This window comes from Gekko japonicus, unplaced genomic scaffold (assembly GCF_001447785.1).
Source record: "Gekko japonicus isolate JY-2015 unplaced genomic scaffold, Gekko_japonicus_V1.1 scaffold1207, whole genome shotgun sequence".
In the NCBI taxonomy this organism is placed as follows: Eukaryota; Metazoa; Chordata; class Lepidosauria; order Squamata; family Gekkonidae; genus Gekko; species Gekko japonicus.
Window position 1 is genome coordinate 10539 of NW_015163124.1, and position 20179 is coordinate 30717.

General features: G+C 49.2%; 1 protein-coding gene across 1 annotated transcript; it reads right to left on the reverse strand.

The window, feature by feature from the left end:
* Positions 1 to 1188: 1188 nt before the first annotated feature.
* Positions 1189 to 18316, reverse strand: SHF (Src homology 2 domain containing F). The gene is made up of 7 exons (XM_015406885.1): positions 18302 to 18316; positions 15066 to 15186; positions 11970 to 12194; positions 10900 to 11106; positions 8230 to 8359; positions 5601 to 5720; positions 1189 to 2479 (listed from the first exon to the last, which is right to left on the reverse strand). Exons 1-7 carry the CDS (start codon positions 18314 to 18316, stop codon positions 2272 to 2274), a joined length of 1026 nt encoding a protein of 341 aa, XP_015262371.1. The 3' UTR covers positions 1189 to 2271.
* Between the last annotated feature and the right edge of the window lie 1863 nt (positions 18317 to 20179).

Sequence of the window (20179 nt, forward strand, 5' to 3'; positions counted from 1 at the left end):
AGGTCTTTCCCATCACCTACTGCCTGGTCCTTTTTAACTAGAGATGCTGGGGATTGAACCTGGGACCTTCTGCATGCCAAACAGAAGCTCTTCCACTGAGCCATGGACCCTCCCCAATCTTTAATCCAGACTGCATCCAACTGGGAGCTGGGGCCTTCCCCCAACTTGAAATAGCTATTCCCCACCCCCACCAGGGCAACCAATGTGTAGCCCATCAGTATGTCTATGTTGCCCCAGCTGGGGCCATTCCAAGTCAGGAAAATGGCACAGGGTGCGAACGGTGGGGTCCCTATCGAACCTGAAACTTTCTGCACACAAAGCAGATGCTCTGTCACTCAGCCACAGTTCTCCCCGCAAGCCCACAGGGCACCGGCTTGGGTTCCTTGACATACAGGCAAACCATCTTCCTGCTGCAGTGCCACACAGTGGCAACCCAAATTTACACACTACAAAGATGACCCCCATGGCACTCCTATTCATGCCACGCCTATTGCAGGATTCTTGCACAGATCTGTAAGTGGCAAGCTTGCTCATTAAACCTGTGACATTCGAGACAATCCTTTACGGAAACCCTTCTCAACCAAAGGAAAAAAGCCGCTGGAACCACAGCTCTGCACAACAGGGGTCCCCAACATGGCGCCTGTGGGCACCAGATTGCCCACCGACACCTTTCTTGGTGCCCACCACGTGTTTTTCAAAAGTGGGTGGAGCCAGGAGAGGCTTTGGCCTAGCAAGGCTTACGATTGGCTACTTGCGATTTGATCGGCAGTGCAGATTTTTAAAAAATGTTGCTTCGGCAGCAGCTGCCACCACAGCACAAGGTGCGACTGAGGTAAGCTGCAGCGGCCATCACGTAGGTGGCTCCACCTCCCGTCGCAGCCATTTTGTGGCCATGCCCATCACGCTCTGTCAGAAACCCAAAGGTCCCTCCGGACTCAAAAAGGCTGGGGACCCCTGAGGTACAAAAATCAACACAATCACGCCCGTCACGACAAAGGAGGAAAGCTTTGTGCAAACGCGCACTTTGCATCTCAGTCCATACTCGTTTTACTCACAATGGTCAAGAATATTGGATCCAAGTATATTACATATATACATATATATATTTTTATTATTATTTCTTGGAAAAAGCCAGACACAAATAGACCAGCTGATGAATACCCAATAAGGCTTTCACAATGCGTCTTGGGTAAACTCATAATAAGGGGGATACGGGTACATGCAAAACCACTCCTTTTTGATCGTAATTCTGTTGCTCCCTAAATCTTAATCTTTTAACGTCTCCACTGAATCACTGCTGGCAGGGTGAGCTGGCGGGATCCTCCGTGTGGGTCCCTCTCTGAAGTTCCCCAGGCATCAGCAGGTGGATGAGTCAGGAACGCACGGCTCGACGCGGGTTGTTCACACTCCCGGGGAAAACCTGCCTGGAATCACCACGTGCCAATGAAGTCATGAGACACATCCCAGCTCATTTCATTCCCTCGGCCAAGGGCTGTTGTGAAGCAGCGAAGGCAATCCTGCCCCTGCCGGACTTCATCCTAGATGGGAATTCTGAGGATAGTTGAGGACGCTTACAGGAGACTTCCAGCCAGGTCTGGAGCGGCAGAGAATGAGAAACCAAGACCAAGAGCAAGGAGGAAACTGTGAGACATAACTGGAGGATTTCCAGGGCAAGTGGCGCAACCAAACGAAGATCAAGAGCTGGTTTGCTCGCACGGTGTCTGTTGTGTGAGCCTCTCGCAGACGGATGCCTTCCAGCCATTCATGTAAGCCGTCTCCACTGGGAAGCCTTGGGTTGAACCTGACTTGAGATGATCACCAAGGTCAACCTGCGAGGCCTCATACATACCTGCAAGTGCTACAGTCAACACCTGACATGCCTGTGTGAACCAGCCCGGAATGAATACCTTATACGATTTGAGACTTCGGGAAAAGGTAAACGGTTGCCTTCCGTGACCCTTTGAGATGCCATCTGGAATTCCAACCCCTCCAGTCTGAGAACTGATCCCCTCCGACCTCACGGAGACCTTTGCCCGCAACACGCCACAGCTTTAACTGACCCCCCATACTGGGTACAACATGCAAAGTACAGCTCCTCCCGGAAACCCATAGCAAAGGATAGAAGGGCCCGACATTTTTGGTCCAGCTGTTTTGGCTGCTGACCACTTCAAGTTCGCGCACCCAAAGGCAGTCCAGGGAGCCCCCGAATGTTCCGTCCTTGCCAGGTGCTCAAACGCCACCCGATAGCCCAGATGTGTCTGTCTCTGGAAGTCACTGCTCTGCTGCAAGACAACTGGAAGATCTTGTGATGACTGGGTAGAGCAAGGTCATGTGCTCTGCCCCCTGGATGGGCAGCTTGTGGCTGGCGTAGTGGTGGATGATCTCAGGGACGTTGTCAAAGGGGGGGCTGTGCTGGCCCAGGATGAACTTGTTATCTTCTGTCGGCAAGAGTTTCATGTGCAGGAAGCCCTGGCTGCTCCTAAGTCAAGGGGGGAGGGGAGACAGACAGTAAAGAAAGTGGCTCCTCCCTTAGTTCTTTCAGAACATTCCATCTCCAAACAATCCAACCAACTCCCCAAACATTCCATCCCGCATTAAAGGGCTCTCCAAATATTCCATCCATCTCTCGAGCATGAGTCAGGGGCTTGTGGTGGAACAGTCTCCTGAGAGGCTAAATTATGCTATCGAGAACAATGCTTAAGTAGAAATGAAGTGGAACTGTACACTCATGTAATTTCTGATTCCTAAAACACTCTGGCTTCTGGAAACGTTAAACAAAGCACAAACCTAAATCTTATTCTAAAACATAAAGGCAAATGTTAAGCGACTTTCCAGATTTCACACCATTGCCCACCCCTCTGCAAAAAAAAGACCACTAAAGTCAACATCATCCATGAAGCCAGCACGGTGTAGTGCTTAGAGTGTTGGACGTGCATCTCAGAGACCCGGGTTTGAATCCCTACTCTACCATGGAGCCTGCAGGGTGACATTGGACCAGTCAGTCTCTCTCAACCCAACCTACCTCACAGGGCTGTTGTGAGGATCAAATGTAAAGGGGGGGAGTATGGTAAGCTATTTTATGTCCCCATTGGGGAGAACAGTGGAATGTAAATGAAAAAAACATATAATAAAATAAATTAGAAGTATATATTAGGGGTGTGCAGCAAAAAAAAAAAAAGATAACTGGTATTTTTCCAGATCTGGATATATTGGAATCAAAAAGTATCAGTATTCCCTGTTTCCCAGGTTCCAATACCAGTATGGTATTCTGATCCAGGGGTGTTTTTTTGAGGGGGGGGGTTCCTATATTTTTCAGCTCCACTATTTCCTATGGGGAATCTTTCCAGGGGGCGGGGTGTGTGTGTCTTGAAAGGTACTGGCATCAAAACTGCAGGAGAGCTGCTGGTCACTGTCTTTTCAATAGCCCCAAAATTTCAAGTCAATTGTACCAAGGGGGCCCAATTCTATGGGCCCCTAAACAAGGTGCCCCAACCATCCCCCATTGTTTCCTATGGTGGAAAAAAATGACACAAAAATGTAAAACCCCTCCCCTACAGAAAAGCTACTGCAAGCTATTATTAAGCCCAAGCAATGTAAAAAAAAGAAAAAAGAATCTGAACCTATGTAAAACCCAAGAATCTGAAACTGTGTAAAACATAAGAATCTGAAACCATGTAAAACATGAGAATCTTCATATAAAACATAAGACTCTACAAATGCACCAACTGACACAAATCAATTCCAGCAAAGAAGAACTTGAAAAAACCCAACAAAAGCACTTGGAACTGACATAATGTTACCTAAAACAGCCTGGCAAGCCAATAGCCAGAAGACACACAAAAAAAAAAATGGGGGGAATAAAGAGGGGAACAGTCCTGGGAACCAGCAAATGCCAACTTCCGATATTCCCAGTTAATCCTGAATATTTCTGGGATTTTGGGGATCCCATTTTTTGGTATTTTTATTATATATATTCAGCTTATTTATATCCAAGTGCACATCCCTAGTGTATATATTAAGGCCATGACCTGGATGGCTCAGGCTAGCCCAATCTCGTCAGATCTCAGAAGCTAAGCAGGGTTGGCCCTGGTTAGTACTTGGGTGGGAGACCACCAAGGGAACTCCAGGGTCATGACACAGAGGCAGGCAATAGCAAACCAACTCTGTTTGTCTCTTGCCTTGAAAACCCTACAGGATCACCATAACTCAACTGCAACCTGACAGATCAATTGCTGCCCAACACAAAGTGCAGTTGGGGGGGGGGACTGTTTTCCCAGAATTCCTTTCAGCTCTACAAATATTCCCCTTTGGTATCTGATGAAAGGAGCACTGACTCACGAAAGCTTCTACCCTAAAGTGTTGTCAGTCTCTAAGGCAATCGAGCTCTTGTACAGACCAACACTCCTACCCTCTGAAAATGTTCCTAACTCCCATAATTGTTGGATATTGTAACTCTGCGTACAAGAGGATTTGAGAGGGAAAGGGTTAAGAGAATTCTCCTACTCGGGTAACACAGGGCAGTTGCCCCCACCCTCTCATCGGTTAGATGTCGAGGGCCAGTTTGGTGTAGTGGTGAGGAGCGCGGACTCTAATCTGGGAGAACCGGGTTTGATTCCCCACTCCTCCACGTGCAGCTGCTGGTGTGACCTTGGGTCAGTCATAAGATCTTTCAGAGTTGTTCTCTCAAGGGCAGTTCTTGGGAGAGCTCTCTCAGCCCCACCTACCTCACAGGGTGTCTGTTGCGGGGAGGGGGAAGGGAAAGGAGCTTGTAAGGCGCTCCGAGACTCCTTTGGGTAGTGAAGGGCGGGGTATAAACCCAATTTCTTCTAGATGCTGAGCCTCTGTGGCCCTCGCTTGCCTTCTGCTCCATCTTATACAGGACCTCTCTTCCTCTCTCTTACCTGTGCTGGAGCTGTAGCGTTAACCTTTCTGGAGTTAATCTGTTCCCCATAAGTCAAATGTACCTACATGAATATGTCGTGTAAGATGTGCTTCTATTTCTGTAAGTAAAATTTCTTTCTCTCGTTTCCACGGGAGTCAGGTCATCTTTGTCATGTGTTTGAACAGCATTTTCCCCTTAACCGGGAAACATGGAGGACCGGGGATACTGTGTGAAGCGTCTGTGCTTCCAAGTCATATGATTACTTTTTTTTTTTTTTACATTTAACCCAATAATAACCACCCCTGGCCAGTTCCCTCTAAGCTGTGGAGTCTTGTGAGCAAAAATTCTACTTTGTGAGCTACTGGAATTAAAGTTGTGAGCAGGCGATTTGGCTATTGCATAAATTCGTTTGCTCTGGAGCCCTCCTTCCTGAGTTAAGACAAGAATGTGTGAGCCGGAGGCTAAAAAACTGTGAGCTGGCTCACACTAACTCAGCTTAGAGGGAACACTGCTGGCCACCCGGTCCGCCCCTTTACAAAATGCCATCCTAGAAAGTCATCTAGATTTCAGGACACGAGAAACCCAGAGCAGAGGGGCAAAGCAAGACCCCACTTCACAGTATTCAAAAGGTCTCTGATCCCCACGATCCCCCCCCCCCGACCATTCATCACAGGCGGAGGCCAGCCTGTCCCCAGCAGGAGGGCCCCCCCCCACTCACTTGAGGGAGAGGGAGAAGGCATCGTGGATGCTCTCGCTGTTCCGCACCAGGTAACTGGCTTCCCGGCACAGCCGCAGCAGTCCCTCCGCATCCACCCGGCTCAGGGTCCCGTGGTACCACCTGTTGAGGGGGGAGGCAAGTGTTCAGTCAAGCCTCTGCAAGGCCGCTTCGGAAGCCTCTGGCTGGGGAAGGGGGACACAAATTCAATACAAAAAAAAAATGGGAAGAAAAGAAGCAAATAAATAAAGAGCCAGAGGCCTGCGCAGCTCAGGCCGAGGGGCTCCCGTCAAATACATCCGGGGTCATTTCGTAGAAAAAGAGCTAGGGGAACTCATTAGCATAACTCATTAGCATATGCCACACCCCCTGACATCACCAGAAGTGTGTCATAAGGCCACACCCCCTGACATCACCGGAAGTGTGTCATTAGGCCACACACCCCGCCCCCAATGGTCCCGGCCGCCGCCGCCGGCCTTGCAGCTCCACTGCCGAGCCCCATGAGGGGCCCGGCGGTGGATCTGCAAGGCCGGCGGGAGTGCAAGGAAGCCCAGCGAAGGCCCTCCCCTAGCCCCAGGCAGGCAGGGGTGGGGAGAGGCAGGGAGGAAGCAACTTACCCTCCCTCTTCTCCTGCCTCCTCCTGGCTGAATGAGGGCCGGAAGCAGGGCGGCCAGAAGCAGGGGTCGGGGCTTCGTCATGTGCCCCGCCCCCCCGTACCTCACCCGGGGGAACTGCGTTCCCCCGCGTTCCCCCCCGAAATGACCTCTGCATCCGGCCATTGATGTCCCGAGGCGTCTCTGTCGGAAACTACAGGCATTGTGGTCCCCTTCGAGGGCGTCTGACTGGACGGGGTGCCATCTCCCCTCCCCCCAATTTATAAAATTTATTTTGAAACAAACAACAACGCAATCGATAAGAAGTTATTAACAAAGACAATAGCCATAGAATCATAGAGTTGGAAGGGACCTCCAGGGTCATCTAGCCCAATCCTCTGCACAATGCAGGAAATTCACAAATACCTCCCCCACACACACACTCCCAGTGACCCCTGCTCCATGCCCAGAAGAGGGCAAAAAACCTCCAGGATCTCCGGCCAAACTGGCCTGGAGAACAATTGCTGCCTGACCCCAAAGTGGTGATCGGCTTCTCCCTGGGCGTGTAAGAAAGGGCCACGAGAACTAACCACTGAGGCAACCCTTCCTGCCCTCCCTCTCACGATCTCATAATACTCCCTAAGAAAGTTATAGCTACGTGAACTATATAGAACAAGTGCCTACCCTAGATGGCAACACCACCACATGGCCCGAACTTTTGTCAAAAGAAGAAGAAGAGATTGGATTTATACCCCGCCCTTCACTTGGGAGTCTCAGAGCGGCTTACAAACTCCTTTCCCTTCCCCTCCCCACAACAGACACCCTGTGAGGTGGGTGGGGCTGAGAGAGCTCTTGACAGAAACTGCTCTTTTTCAAGGACAGCTGTGCCAGAGCTTGTGACTGACCCAAGGTCACATCAGCAGGTGCAAGTGGAGGAGCGGGGAATCAAACCCGGTTCTCCCAGATTAGAGTCTGTGCACTTAACCACTACACCAAACTGGCTCTCAAAAAGCAAGTATCTATCCCTCATGGCAAGGATCCCCAACGGCAGCCGCTAACCCCTTTCCTGAAGCTCCTCAAGTGTTTTTAGAAACTGTGGGGGGCGGGGGAGGCTTTTACCCAGCAGAGCTTCTGATTGGCTGTGCAGAGGTTTTTTTTTTTAAGTTGCTTCGGCAGCAACTGCTACCACAGCACAAAGGTCTTCACTGCATGACGGAAGGGCAGCGGGACGTAGGGAAGGTAACAACGGTATGTTCGTTTGAAAAGGAATCCTGTTAAACGGATTCAGCCTGAAAGTCAAAGAGGGACTAATGGAGTTGGGCATGATCTCATTCCCTGAAATGTTGTGGTTGGCCCCGCCTCCTGCAGCAGCCATTTTGTAGCTGCCCCTCCCACCCTGTGTCAGGATTCCAAAGGTGCCTGCAGGAAGCCCTGCCTTATGGGGCATACCCGACCATGTACTTCTACCAACGGAGCAGCATTTCAACCTGTGAAAGAGGCCAGTGATTTTCACCGGTCCCCTTCCCCGGATAATGCAGATTCCCACTTTGCACTCTACATTTCCCCAAAGGTCCTCTGAACCCCAGGGGGGGGGGGAAATTGGGGGAAGGCTCAGTGAGATGCAAAAGAAAAGGGGAGCAGGAAGTCCTGCTTTGCCAGGTCTGCAGTTGGTTGGGAACACTCCAATGATTCCCCTTAGATCTTTCTATTTCTGTGGCTCCCTCTTCGCTTGTGACTGCCGCCGTTCCTGCCCAGAGAGCATGCAGAGTTCTCACTTGTGAGGTATTGCTACGGAAGCCCGGTAGGATCAAAAAAGCTGTTCGTGGCGTGGCGGCTGGGCTCCTTTCCCTACTAACAGAAGAGGTCCTCTCGAATGCGGAGACTTCAAGGTACATGTTCTGGTGGTTCAGGTCAGGCTGTGAATGGCATCAATGGTAGGATGTATTGAGGGTTTCCTAAGGACCACGTGCAATGGAGATGGTCACTGTACCCAGTGGGCAATAGGACCTCCCTCTGCCCCACCCCCCCAAGCTACTCACGCCTGGCTCTCCAGAGGCAAAGTGGGGTTGACCCGTTCGCCGAAAGTCAATCCAGGTTCCACGCTCAGCCAGCACAAGCTGTTCCTCTTCTCCGTGCCGGACGGTGACTGGCTTTCCACCACCCCCTTGCCTTGGGGTAGAAACATACAGCCACACGTTAATGGAAAGCCAAGCAGTGGCAGATGTGGGGGCAAGTGATGGCAGATGTAGGGCAAGTGATGGCGGATGTAAGGGCAAGCGATGGCAGATGTAGGGCAAGTGATGGCGGATGTAAGGGCAAGCGATGGTCATGCAGAATAACAGGATGACAGACTGAGGAAGAAAGGCAAGGAACGTGGCACCTTGCTTTATGATGACTAGACAAAGGATCAGGCAGGGCCAAGGGAGTACCAGCTTATGATGAGAGACTCGGGGGGGGGACCCTTCATTTCCAATGGAACACAAAGGGTTCAAGGCAATGTACCAGGAGCATTTTGAATATGAAAGAGCTAAGTTATACCAACTAGTATGAGTATTTTAATGATTCAGAGTAGGGATATAAGAATATGCCCTTTTTCATGTATGTGTACTTCCGCCTCGAGTCTTTTCTCCCATATTCTGTTACCAGAATATTTGCTTTCTTTGATGCCGGTTTCACCCACCAGATGGAAAAATAGGCAACGACGTTAATGGCAACAGTTATACTGAATTTCACTAGCATGGGACGCGGGGCAGAGACTGCAGTCACATCCCAAGCGTAGAGAAAACACTGCAGGAATTGAAACCTTTGAAACTGTTAACACAGCACCGTCCCATTGAACTCAACAGAGTCCGAAGGGTGAAATTTTGTTTACGGTTGTGCTGGGAGGCTGGCTGGTTGGCAAGGAAAGGGTTAAGTAGCCCATTGCGCGCGCACACACCCACACACATATACACCTGAAGCCACTGTCATGGCTTCCCCACACTAAAAGCAGAACACTGGGGAGGGCAACGATCATGGAACTTTTGGGTATCCAACGAAGCTGATGGGCAGTAGGTTAAGGACAGACAAAAGGAAATACTACTTTACACTGAGAGTGATGAAAATGTGGAATTCGCTGCCAGAAGATGTAGTCACGGCCACAGGAATAAACAGCTTTAAAAGGGGATTGGATAGATTCATAGCTGTATCTGAAGAAGTGAGCAGTGACTCACGAGAGCTCCTACCCTGCCACATAGTTCGTTAGTCTTTCAGATGCTCCTGGACTCTTGCTCTTTTCTACTGCTACAGACAGACTAACATGGCTACCCATCTTGATCTATCTTCATGGAGGATAAGACTGTCGACAGCTACTAGCCATGGTGACTGAGTGGAAGCTCCATGTTCAGAGGCACTAATCCTCTGACTCCTAGAGCCAAGAGGCAAAATCAAGGGAAGTCCTTGGTCTCTCTGCCCTGTTGTTGGCTCTCCAGAGGAACTGGTCGGCCACTGTGTGAGACAGGATGCTGGGCTAGATGGACCACTGGTCTGATCCAGCAGGGCTCTTCTCATGTTCTTATGAAAGCCTCAGCCTCTGTGCCCTGTTGTTGGCCCTCCAGAGGAACTGGTTGGCCACTATGTGAGGCAGGATGCTGGACTAGATGGACCCTCACTGGTCTGATCCAGCAGGGTTCTTCTGATGTTTTTATAACCATAGATAACATGCAGCTTGGCCCTCAAGAGCTGCCCCCAATTTTTGAGTTGTGAGACTACAAGGACTAGAAAACTTGATCTACCATCAGCATTTTTGAAAAAGAGATATACACACTTCCCTTACTCTGAATGTATTTGCCCCTGCCAATTAGACATGGTTGAAACGGTCAATCATGTGTTATTGTATTGTCTTTTGTCTAGGGACATTTGGTCTCTATACACACAACCCTGATGTTACCAAATTTTCCAGGCAGGCCTGAAGTACTTTTGTATTTCCCTCTTCCTCTGAGATTGTTCTAATGCAGGGCCCCCCAACCTTTTTGAACCTGTGGGCAGATCTGGAATTCTGAGACAGCGTGGTGGGCACAGCAACAAAATGACTGCCACTGGAGGAGCCAGCCACAAAATGGCTGCCCCTGGAGGCGGAGCCAGCCACAAAACCATTGCCACACCTTAACTTCAGTAACACAGTGTAGATCCTTGCGTTGTGGTGGCAGCGGCTGCCAAAGCAACGTTTTAAAACATTTGCACAGTCAATCAAACCTCCAATACCCAATCAGAAGCCTTGCTGGGCAAAAGCCCTACCTGGCCCCACCTACTTCCTAAAAACACTTGGTGGGCACCAGAAAAGGTGGCACCAGGTGCCATGATGCCCACGGGCACCAGGTTGGGGACCCCTGTTGTAACGAAACCACCTTTAAGGTGGCCACATTTTGAGCCTTGGTACGCTCAATAAAACAGCAGCCAGTTAAGTCTCTTTATTAACTGTTTCTGTGCTGTTGACATCAACCCTAAAATTCTATTGTCTGTAAATATGATCATGACTCTTTCTGTGTGTCAATCTTGGCGGACCGATGATCCTAACAAATAAAGATTGATAGATTTCTAAATTTAAAGCAGGAATTGTCTGGATCTTTCTGTCCACGGCACGGCTGCCGCAACTGCAGAGTCCTAAGCCTTCTGGTTGTATTATATCTGAATGACGGTAACATCTCATCCCAAATTCTGGAGATACCCACCGCTGACATCCGAGGGAGTGGACTGTGCCACGGAGTCCGGGAAGCTGGTGCCAGTGTCCTGGAGGCTTGGTGGGCTCTCTGCAGGCGGGCATCTGGTCCCGACGCTCTGAAAGGTCGGGGGTCCCTCGGCATCCAGGTGATTCGCCATGCTATCAAGCTGTCCAACAGGGGGCGGCCACGGGAGCTCCTTGATCCCTTCGATCTCGACTGGACGAGCCGTTTAGGAGAGAAAAGAAAGAACACTGGAGGGAGGCAGCCTGGGGACTTGTCTAACTGATGGCACACTTGCTTAGCACGGCAACGCTCTGACTAGGGGCCAACACCCTTGGGGAGTGAAGGCCGTCATACACAGATGGGGCTTCGTTGCCTGTCATCTAGCCGAGAGAACAGGGCAGATTTATTCTCAGCGAGCAAAGCCCGCAAGCTAACTGATTTGCAAGTAAGCTGGAAGGAAGAAACAGGACTCAACACCTGTTTATTCGGGGTGACTAACAGTGAGAAAAGGGAGGCTGCAACCAAGAAACCAGAAGGAGACTGAGACAGGGAAGGGTAACTGTGAAGAAATGTATTTTCGCCTGGGAGGTTGGCAAGGAGCAAAGCCTCCACTTCACATTTTAACAGGGTTTTTTTTTCCCCCCTAGGCAGAGGTGGAAGTCAGTTCGCTTGTACCGCAACCCACCTTCATACAAATGCTAATCGGTCTAGACCAGAGGTGTCAAACATAAGGGCCGAGGGCCAGAACTGGCCTGTCCAGGGCTCGTACCCGGCCCTCAAGCAACTGGTATGGATGGAATTGTAAAGAACTCCCCTTTTTACAATATCCCGAATAACGGACGCCGTGGCCCTCTGTCTGCAACACCTGAGCAAGGCTATTAACAAGAGGACGTTCTGGAGGACATTAATTCATAGGGCTGCCATAAGTCGGATGCGCCTGGACAGCACTTAACATATGCACCACGGGGAGAACAGACTTTTAGATTAAGGTGGTTTTGTGTTTAAAATGATGTAAGCCAAGTCCTGGAGATCAAGAGAAAAGGGGGAGGTACGTATTTTAAATCGATCAGACGTACCCGCAAATACTCTGGAGATCCGGTCCTTTTTCCACTCCCAGGGCTGGTCGTATTCCTCAGGCGGCCGTTCATCATCCTCGGGCAGCCAAGAGTAGCGAAACGGGATATCCGGCAGGTGCTCGCTCTCGGCTTCCGTGTCACCCTCGTGTGCTTCGTACGGAGTGTCGTACAAGTGCAAGGGCTTGGCAACAGCGGAGCCGTCCTCGGAATCGCTCTTCTGAACTTCTGGGAGCAAAGAAGGAAAGAGGCCACATTATGTTCCTTCCCTTTTCCAGAGCACATTTCTGGGATTCCATGTGTCCAATGGGAAACAAATTCCAAACCAACTTCTCATAGCGATGCTTGAACTCTGGACCCCCTGGTATGAAAAAAATATATACAGATGTGTGCTAGATGCCCACAGAACCATGCAATAACAAAAGAGACTAGACTAAAACCATAACATCATTTAGTGTCTGGTAATAAAAAAAAACAACCACTTACTCCTTCATAGAAAAATACAAAGGTCGATAAAATTCCGCAAAGCAATCTGCTCCAGACTCTCTCGATCTATACCCCTCCAGCACTCTTGTAAAAGGTAAAGGTTCCCTTGCTCGAAAGCCAGTCGAGTCCGACTCTAGGGTTGCGGTGCTCATCTCCGTTTCCAAGCCGAAGACGTTTCCGTGGTCATGTGGCCGGCCTGACTAAACACCAAGGCGCACGGAACGCTGTTACCTTCCCACCGAAGTGGTACCTATTTATCTACTTGCAATTTCTTGCTTTCGAACTGCTAGGTTGGCAGGAGCTGGAACTAGAGACGGGAGCTCACTCCGTCATGCAGCACACTCGGGTCTCGAACTGCTGAAGTACCGACCTTCCACAGCCTGCAGTTCAGCGTCTTAACCACTTGAGCCACCGCAGCTCTTCTATCCTTATCCAAATTCCCAAAAGCAGTCTGCTCCAAAATCAATCAATCTGTGTCTCTCTCTCAGTCGACACTTTTTCCAGATATCTAAGTGTTTCAGACCTCTGGTCTTTCCTCAGGAACAAATCCTATATAGGAATCTTACATTCATTCTTACATTCAAGTTGACACATTTTCACTGATTTACTTTTCTGTTAAATCTCTTTGGGCAAGGCCTCCTCACTTATTTCCAAGCGTGCCGATGCTGCTGCCAAAGTCAAATGGACCCACACGATACCTCACTCGTACCAGACTGTCTTGGGACTGCGTGTTATTCTTGTGGATGGAACTCTGGACCCTGCCGTGGGCTAGCCCCAAACCAGGCAACAAGACCTGGGCCCCGGGTTCTGACTTTTACCCATGTTTTAGTAAAACACCGGAGAATCTCCACAAGATAGGCCCACCCCAAAGCTGTCTGTCAGGCTTTGAATAAGTACCCACAGTTCCTGCAAACCTCATAAGCCTCATAAGCAACACAAAGCTACTGTTCCGGCTGTGCGGATATCTCACCCACTGTGAGCTAAAGGAAACTGCAGGGCGGTTGTATGTGTTCCCCTCTCACCTCACCCTATACTGCCCTCTCTTGGGGGAGGGACTTTGACTAACAGTGCCATCCTAAACAGAGTGGTGGTCTTAAATGCCACCAAGTTGCAGCTGACTTACAGTGACCCCATAGGGTTTTCAAGGCAAGAGGCGAACAGAGGTGGTTTGCCATTGCGTCACGACCCTGGACTTCCCTGGTGGTCTCCCATCCAAATACTATCCAGGGCCAACCCTGCTTAGCTTCCGGGATCTAACGAGATTAGGCTAGCCTGGGCCATCCGGGTCAGGGCATACAAACAGGAGGTGGTTGGCCACTGCCTGCCTCTGTGTCATGACGCTGGACGTCCTTAGTGGTCTCTCAATTAAATACTAACCAGGGCCAACCCTTTTCGCTTCCAGGATCTGACGAAATTGGGCTAGCCTGGGCCATCCAGGTCAGGGCAGACAAATAAGAGGTGGTTTGCCATTGCCTGCCTCTGCGTCGCAACCCTAGGCTTCTTTGGTGGTCTCCCACCCAAATACTATGCAGGGCTGACCCTGCTTCGCTTCCGGGATCTGACGAGATCAGGCTAGCCTGGGCCATCCAGGTGAAGTTACACCCTTCTAAGTTCATTGAACTCTGCTGAGAATGGCACTGTAAGCATACAACTGTAGTGTTAAACGAGACAGACACACAACAACATCAGAGAACATTATCCAGAAGAGATCAGGGCCCTGAGGGACCTTCAACAGTTCCGCAGGGCCTACAAAACGGAGCTCTTCCACCAAGGCCTGCAAGACAGAGCTCTTCCACCAGGCCTTTGGTTAAGGAGTCACCACCGACACCACCACCACCAACATCATTACTAAAGACTACCAACAACAACTGACAAAAATAGACCCCTATTCCCTGATTCCACCATACAGCCTGCTGCATATATATATGACAAAGATCAAAAAGCTGATGAGCAAGGCAGACTATAGATTATTAACATAGCCGTTACTGCCATCCTTAAGTATTAGTTTACAACTAGTTAGCACTTATTGTATCAGATTGTTTTTAGATGGTTTTATCTGTGTTACAATTGTTTTATGTTTTATCTTTTGTAAGCCGTCCTGAGCCTGCTTTGGCAAGGAGGGCGGCGTATAAATTGAATAAATAAATAAATAACATATTTATTATGGGCATTCCCTTAACAGTAGGTTATGGAACAGAGAAAGGCTGCATCCCTGATTCTGTTCTGCACTTCAAAGAGTTAAGTCCCAACCAGCACTTATTCCAGACTCCTGGATCAAAGCAGAAAACAGGTAAAATGGGCAAAAGAACCTCCTCAGGAAAGCTCCTTCATGAGCATGTTCACATCCTGGGGAACTCCTACAAGATAATGACTCAGCCCTACCCCACCTTCCTGAGTAGAGATAGATTACCTGCCTACCATTTTTCTTCTCACCTTGACACAGAGAGTACTCCATCTTTCTGTGTTATACCTCTGAGGATGCCAGTCACAGCTGCTGGCGAAACGTCAGGTACTACAATGCCAAGACCACGGCCGTACAGCCCAGAAAATCTACAACAGCTAACAAACTCCAGCCGTGAAGGCCTTCGGCAACATAAAAAATGTGTACTTTACCAGCCAGCAACTTCTGAGCTTCGTACGGTTCCATGTAGCCTTCATTCTTCACCCTTTCCGGCTCCCCGGCCGCTTCTTCTTTGGTATCAAATGGATCTGCATAGTCCTCCAGAGCAACCGTCTGGAAGCAAAGAGATGACCCAAATGGTTAGAAAAGGAGGACTCTGGGTCAGAGACAAGCTTCCCCGTATATCTGAGGGGCTTCAGAACAGACCGCCACACCGCATGCCTGATGCAAAGAAGCTCTGTAGATACATTGACAAAGAGACCCGGATTCAGGACACTTTCAGTGCCGTCCTAAGCTGTGACGCCCTTCCAATCCCAGCAAAGTCCATTGGTTTGAAGGGTGCCAACTCCGCTTAGGATGGCAATGTCACCAAACAACATATGTGGCCTATTTATTTATAAAATTTACAAGTGGCAGAGGGATTCATCAATCAATATATTTTACAAAAGCTCAGACTAAACAAAACATCTCTTCAATAAAAGTGGCTTTCAAAGGGAGACTCCATCGTGAAACTGCTGAATCAGACTTCATCAACTAGTTCAGTCATTCCAATCAGGGCTTTAAATAGAGATTACCCCTTTCTCACCCCACACAGATGCTCCATTAATTCACTTTAATCTGGAAGACGGTATTATCACCACTTACGTTGTTATGAATGGACGCTACATTTATATTGCTCACTATGGGCACTGTATTTACATTACCTACTTTTGAGTTTTGCACAGAAATATCACAGACTGTACCCCTCTTCCATTTCATGATTGTTTAACCCTTCCCATGCCGTCTGGCCCACCAGTTAAGAGCCTTTCCCCATGTCCTGTTCCCTGTGCCTTGACCTGCAGAGGTGAGGCAGGTGGTGATAACAGGGCTTTTCCAGTGGTGGCACCTCACTTTAAGAATGCCTTCCCCCTTTGGGGTTCAACTGGTGCCTACCCAGCAGTGCGATCCTAAACAGATCTACTTATAATCCTACTTAATGGTGCTTATTCTTGGGAGAACGTTCTCAGGATTGTGTATTTTTATTAATGGCTTGTTTAACTATTGATCATTCTTATGGTATAGATGTTCTTGTTATTATTTTATATCCCCCCCCCCTTTCTTAGCCTCTGGGAACAGGTCTTTGCAGAGGCAGTATATACATTTTCTAAAGAATAGTAAGTTAAGCATGGTTCAGTGCAATTCTAAACAGGTCCACACAGGATCCTACTCAAGTGTAATCAGTGAGGCTCCCTCCAGGAAACTGTTCTTACAATACTGCTGCCAAGCAGTGTTCCCTCTAAGCTGAGTTAGTGTGAGCTAGCTCACAGTTTTTTAGCCTCCGGCTCACACATTTTTGTCTTAGCTCAGGAACGATGGCTCCAGAGCAAACTAATTTATGCAGCAGCCAAATCTCCTGCTCACAACTTTAATGCCAGTAGCTCACAAAGTAGACTTTTTGCCCACAGGGCTCCATAGCTTAGAGGGAACAGGTGTAGCAAGGACTTAATATTTAAGGAGGAAAAGGGTAAGTTTGTCGCGTTCTTGGAATAACAGATATTTAGCAAAAATATCACATGAACACACATCAGTATGCCTTATACTGAGTCAGACCCTTGGTCCATTGAGATCAGCATTGTCCACTCAGACTGGTAGCAGCTCTCCAGGGTCTCAGGCGGAGGTCTTTCCCAACATCTACTGCATGGCCCTTTTAACTGGAGATGCCAGGGATTGAACCTACGACCCTCTGCATGCCAAACGGGTGTTCTTCCACTGAGCCATGGACCCTCCCCATATATAAGCATAGAAGAGCCAGATTCAAGTCTAATAGCACCTTAAAGACCAACAAGCTTTTTAGGGTATAGGTTTCTGAGAGTGGTCTCCCATCCAAGTACTGACGAGGGCTGACCCAGCTTAGCTTCTGAGATCCAATGAGATCGGGCCAGCCTGGGCTATCCAGGTCAGGGCCGGGACGTATTACAAAAGCAGAAAACAATGCAACGAGAAACAGTATAAGACGTACCATAAATAACACAAAAACCAGATGACAAGAACTAGAAGGTAAAAAGGTAAAGGTTCCCTTGCTCGAAAGCCAGTCGAGTCCGACTCTAGGGTTGCAGTACTCATCTCCGTTTCAAAGCCGAAGAGCCAGCGCTGTCCGAAGACGTTTCCGTAGTCATGTGGCCGGCATGACTAAACACCAAGGCGCACGGAACGCTGTTACCTTCCCACCGAAGTGGTACCTATTTATCTACTTGCAATTTCTTGTTTCCGAACTGCTAGGTTGGCAGGAGCTGGAACTAGAGATGGGAGCTCACTCCGTCATGCGGCACACTCAGGTCTCGAACTGCTGAACTACCGACCTTCCACAGCCTGCAGTTCAGCGTCTTAACCACTTGAGCCACCGCAGCGCCTAACTAGAACTAGAAGAGAATGTGGTAAAAACCAGGGCTATAACACAATACAGCCCTGTTTCTCTTTTTATACCTTTTGTGGACTGAAAGGCTTTGAAGGAACCTCCCTGATCTTAAGGGGCAGGCCAATTTCAGAGAACACTCGGGTAAAGAGCAGCTGTCAATCATATCCAGTTGCAAGGGGATACCTTTAGAATAGCCCTGACCGGGATAGCGCAGGCAAGCCCGATCTCGTCAGATCTCAGAAGCTAAGCAGGGTCAGCCTTGGCTAGTATTTGGAAGGGTGACCTCCAAGGAATACTAGGGCTACAACGCACAGGCAGGTTATGGCAAACCAACTCTGAAACGTCTCCTGCCCTTAAAAAACAAGTCTAGCTCACCGCCTATTGATGCATAATGCTAAAAGGAACCAGAACTCCTGCCTGCCAGACAATCTTAGGATCTCCTGGCTATTCTACATGCAATGCCATATGGTAATTAAATTAAATTACCTTCAGAATGCTTTGCTCAGATGAGTGCAGCAAGCACAAGGGGGCGTATTGGGAGAGAAGGTCCTTTAGATATGTGGGTCCCAGAACATGAAGGGCACATAAGAATATAAGAGAAGCCATGTCGGATCGGGCCAATGGCCCATCCAGTCCAAGACTCTGTCACACAGTGGCCAAAACCCAGGTGCCATCAGGAGGTCCACCATCAGCACCTGGAATTAAACCTGGGAACTTAATCAGTAACCAATGGGGTGACTGCAGATTAGGTAGCATATGCTTACTTTGCCAAACTCCCACTAGCAGCGGCATTCTGTACTTGCTAAAGTTTGCAAGTGGTCTTCAAAGGCATACCCACGTGAATCCCATGACAGTAGTCAAGCCTCAAGGTTACAAAGGTTGTACAATGACATTCCTTACATTTGCAGGTGACCAAAACGGGGAATTCAGAACCATTGCAAGAAAGGAAGTCTCACCAACTAGAGATGAAAAAAAGGGCTTAAAAGGGACTTTTCACAGCACAGAACTCAAGCCCGCACACTGATCAATCCACACGACCTCCCTGTTCTGTCATCAGACCCACTAAACCAGATGAGAAATTCACACCACCCACAAGCATGTGCTGATAGGGTGGGAAGAATCCACACTTGTGCTGTTCTCTGCCCTCCTGCACAGGAGGAGAACAAATGGGGAGCTAAAGGCAATTGAGGGATATTAATTGCCATTAATGACCCCTGAGAACTGCACCCCAGTTTAGAGTCTGTTCTGCAGTTGTCTCAGGATTGCGTGTTGGGAACTGGGACAATAGATGATGTGTAAGGGCGGGGTGGGGGGGAGAACCTGTGGTTGCGAGTAAAAGATTGTGCCATGAACTGGGGAGAGCACACATGGGTTCAAAGCTATGACCTCATGACGCAGGTCCACTCGGAATCCTACTTCAGTCTTCTCAGTGGGCTTTACTCCCAGGAAAAGGATCTTTGGGCTGCCTGTCAGTGACAGAGCCAGTTAGTGAAGGGCCAGTTTGGTGTAGTGGGCAAGAGCGGCGGACTCTAATCTGGAGAACTGGGTTTGACTCCCCACTCCTCCACATGAAGCTAGCTGGGTGACCTTGAGTCAGTCACAACTCTTCCAGAGCTCTCTCAGCCCCTAAAAACAAGTCGAGCTCGCCACTATCAGAACACTAAGAGCTAGAACTTGCGGCTGCCAGACAATCTCAGGATCTCCTGGCTATTCCAATCCACACACAATGCCATACGATAATTAACTAACTAGTTGGGAGTCAGCATGGCTTAGTGGTTAAGACCGATGGACTCTAATCTGAAGTACCGGGTTTGATTCCGCCTTCCTCCACTTGAAGCCAAGCTGGGTGACCTTGGATCAGTCACAGCTCTCCCGGCCTCCCAATAATAAGCCCAGCTCACTGCATAACGCAAAAAAAAAAAAAAAGATCTAAAGCTTTAGGCTTCCAGACAATTTTAGGATCTCCTGGCTATACCACACACAATGCCATATGATCATTTATTTATTTATTTTTAGTGGCCCTCAGCAAACCATTCCCTCCCAGCCTTGGCTCCGCACACAGGGATCACTGAACTGATCTACCTTACAAGGTTGGCGTGATAGCATCTCTTACAGAAAGCACTTTGAGCAGGCAAAAATGCTACTGATCATTGTTTTATCCAAGGGTAGCAATTCGCACAGCGCAGTCCTTAGGCATGATTACTCAGAAGTAAGCACCCCTTCCTTTTGCCTAGGATCTCACTTTCCTGGTCTTAAAGGCACCACGCTGGACTCAAACTTTGCTCTAGGATCTCAGCCTTAGCCTGCCTATAAAGCTCCCGGTTCGAAGACACCAATGCACTGGGAGACAATCTACTTCCTCCGGGCCCCACCTCCACGCAGGGAAGTCAATTAAACCCACCTACCTTGCAAGGCTGTTGTGTGACCCACGCTCTAAGCAGACCAAACACACACACACACAAAAGATCCCTATTAACTATTTTATCACAGGGTGGAACCTCGCCACCGTGCAATCCCGGAAGCGCGTTTACTCGGAAGTAAACTGCCCCGTGTGCCTCGGACGCCAGCTCCCCCCGGGAAGGGCATCTCCTCCCAAAGAAGCGCGCCCTCCTGGAAGGAAGCCATCCCCGTCGGGAACAATGGCGCTTACTCGCGAGTAGTCGCTGAGAAAGTCGCGGGTGGCGCCCCCCCTCCCTCCCTCCCTCCCCCCCC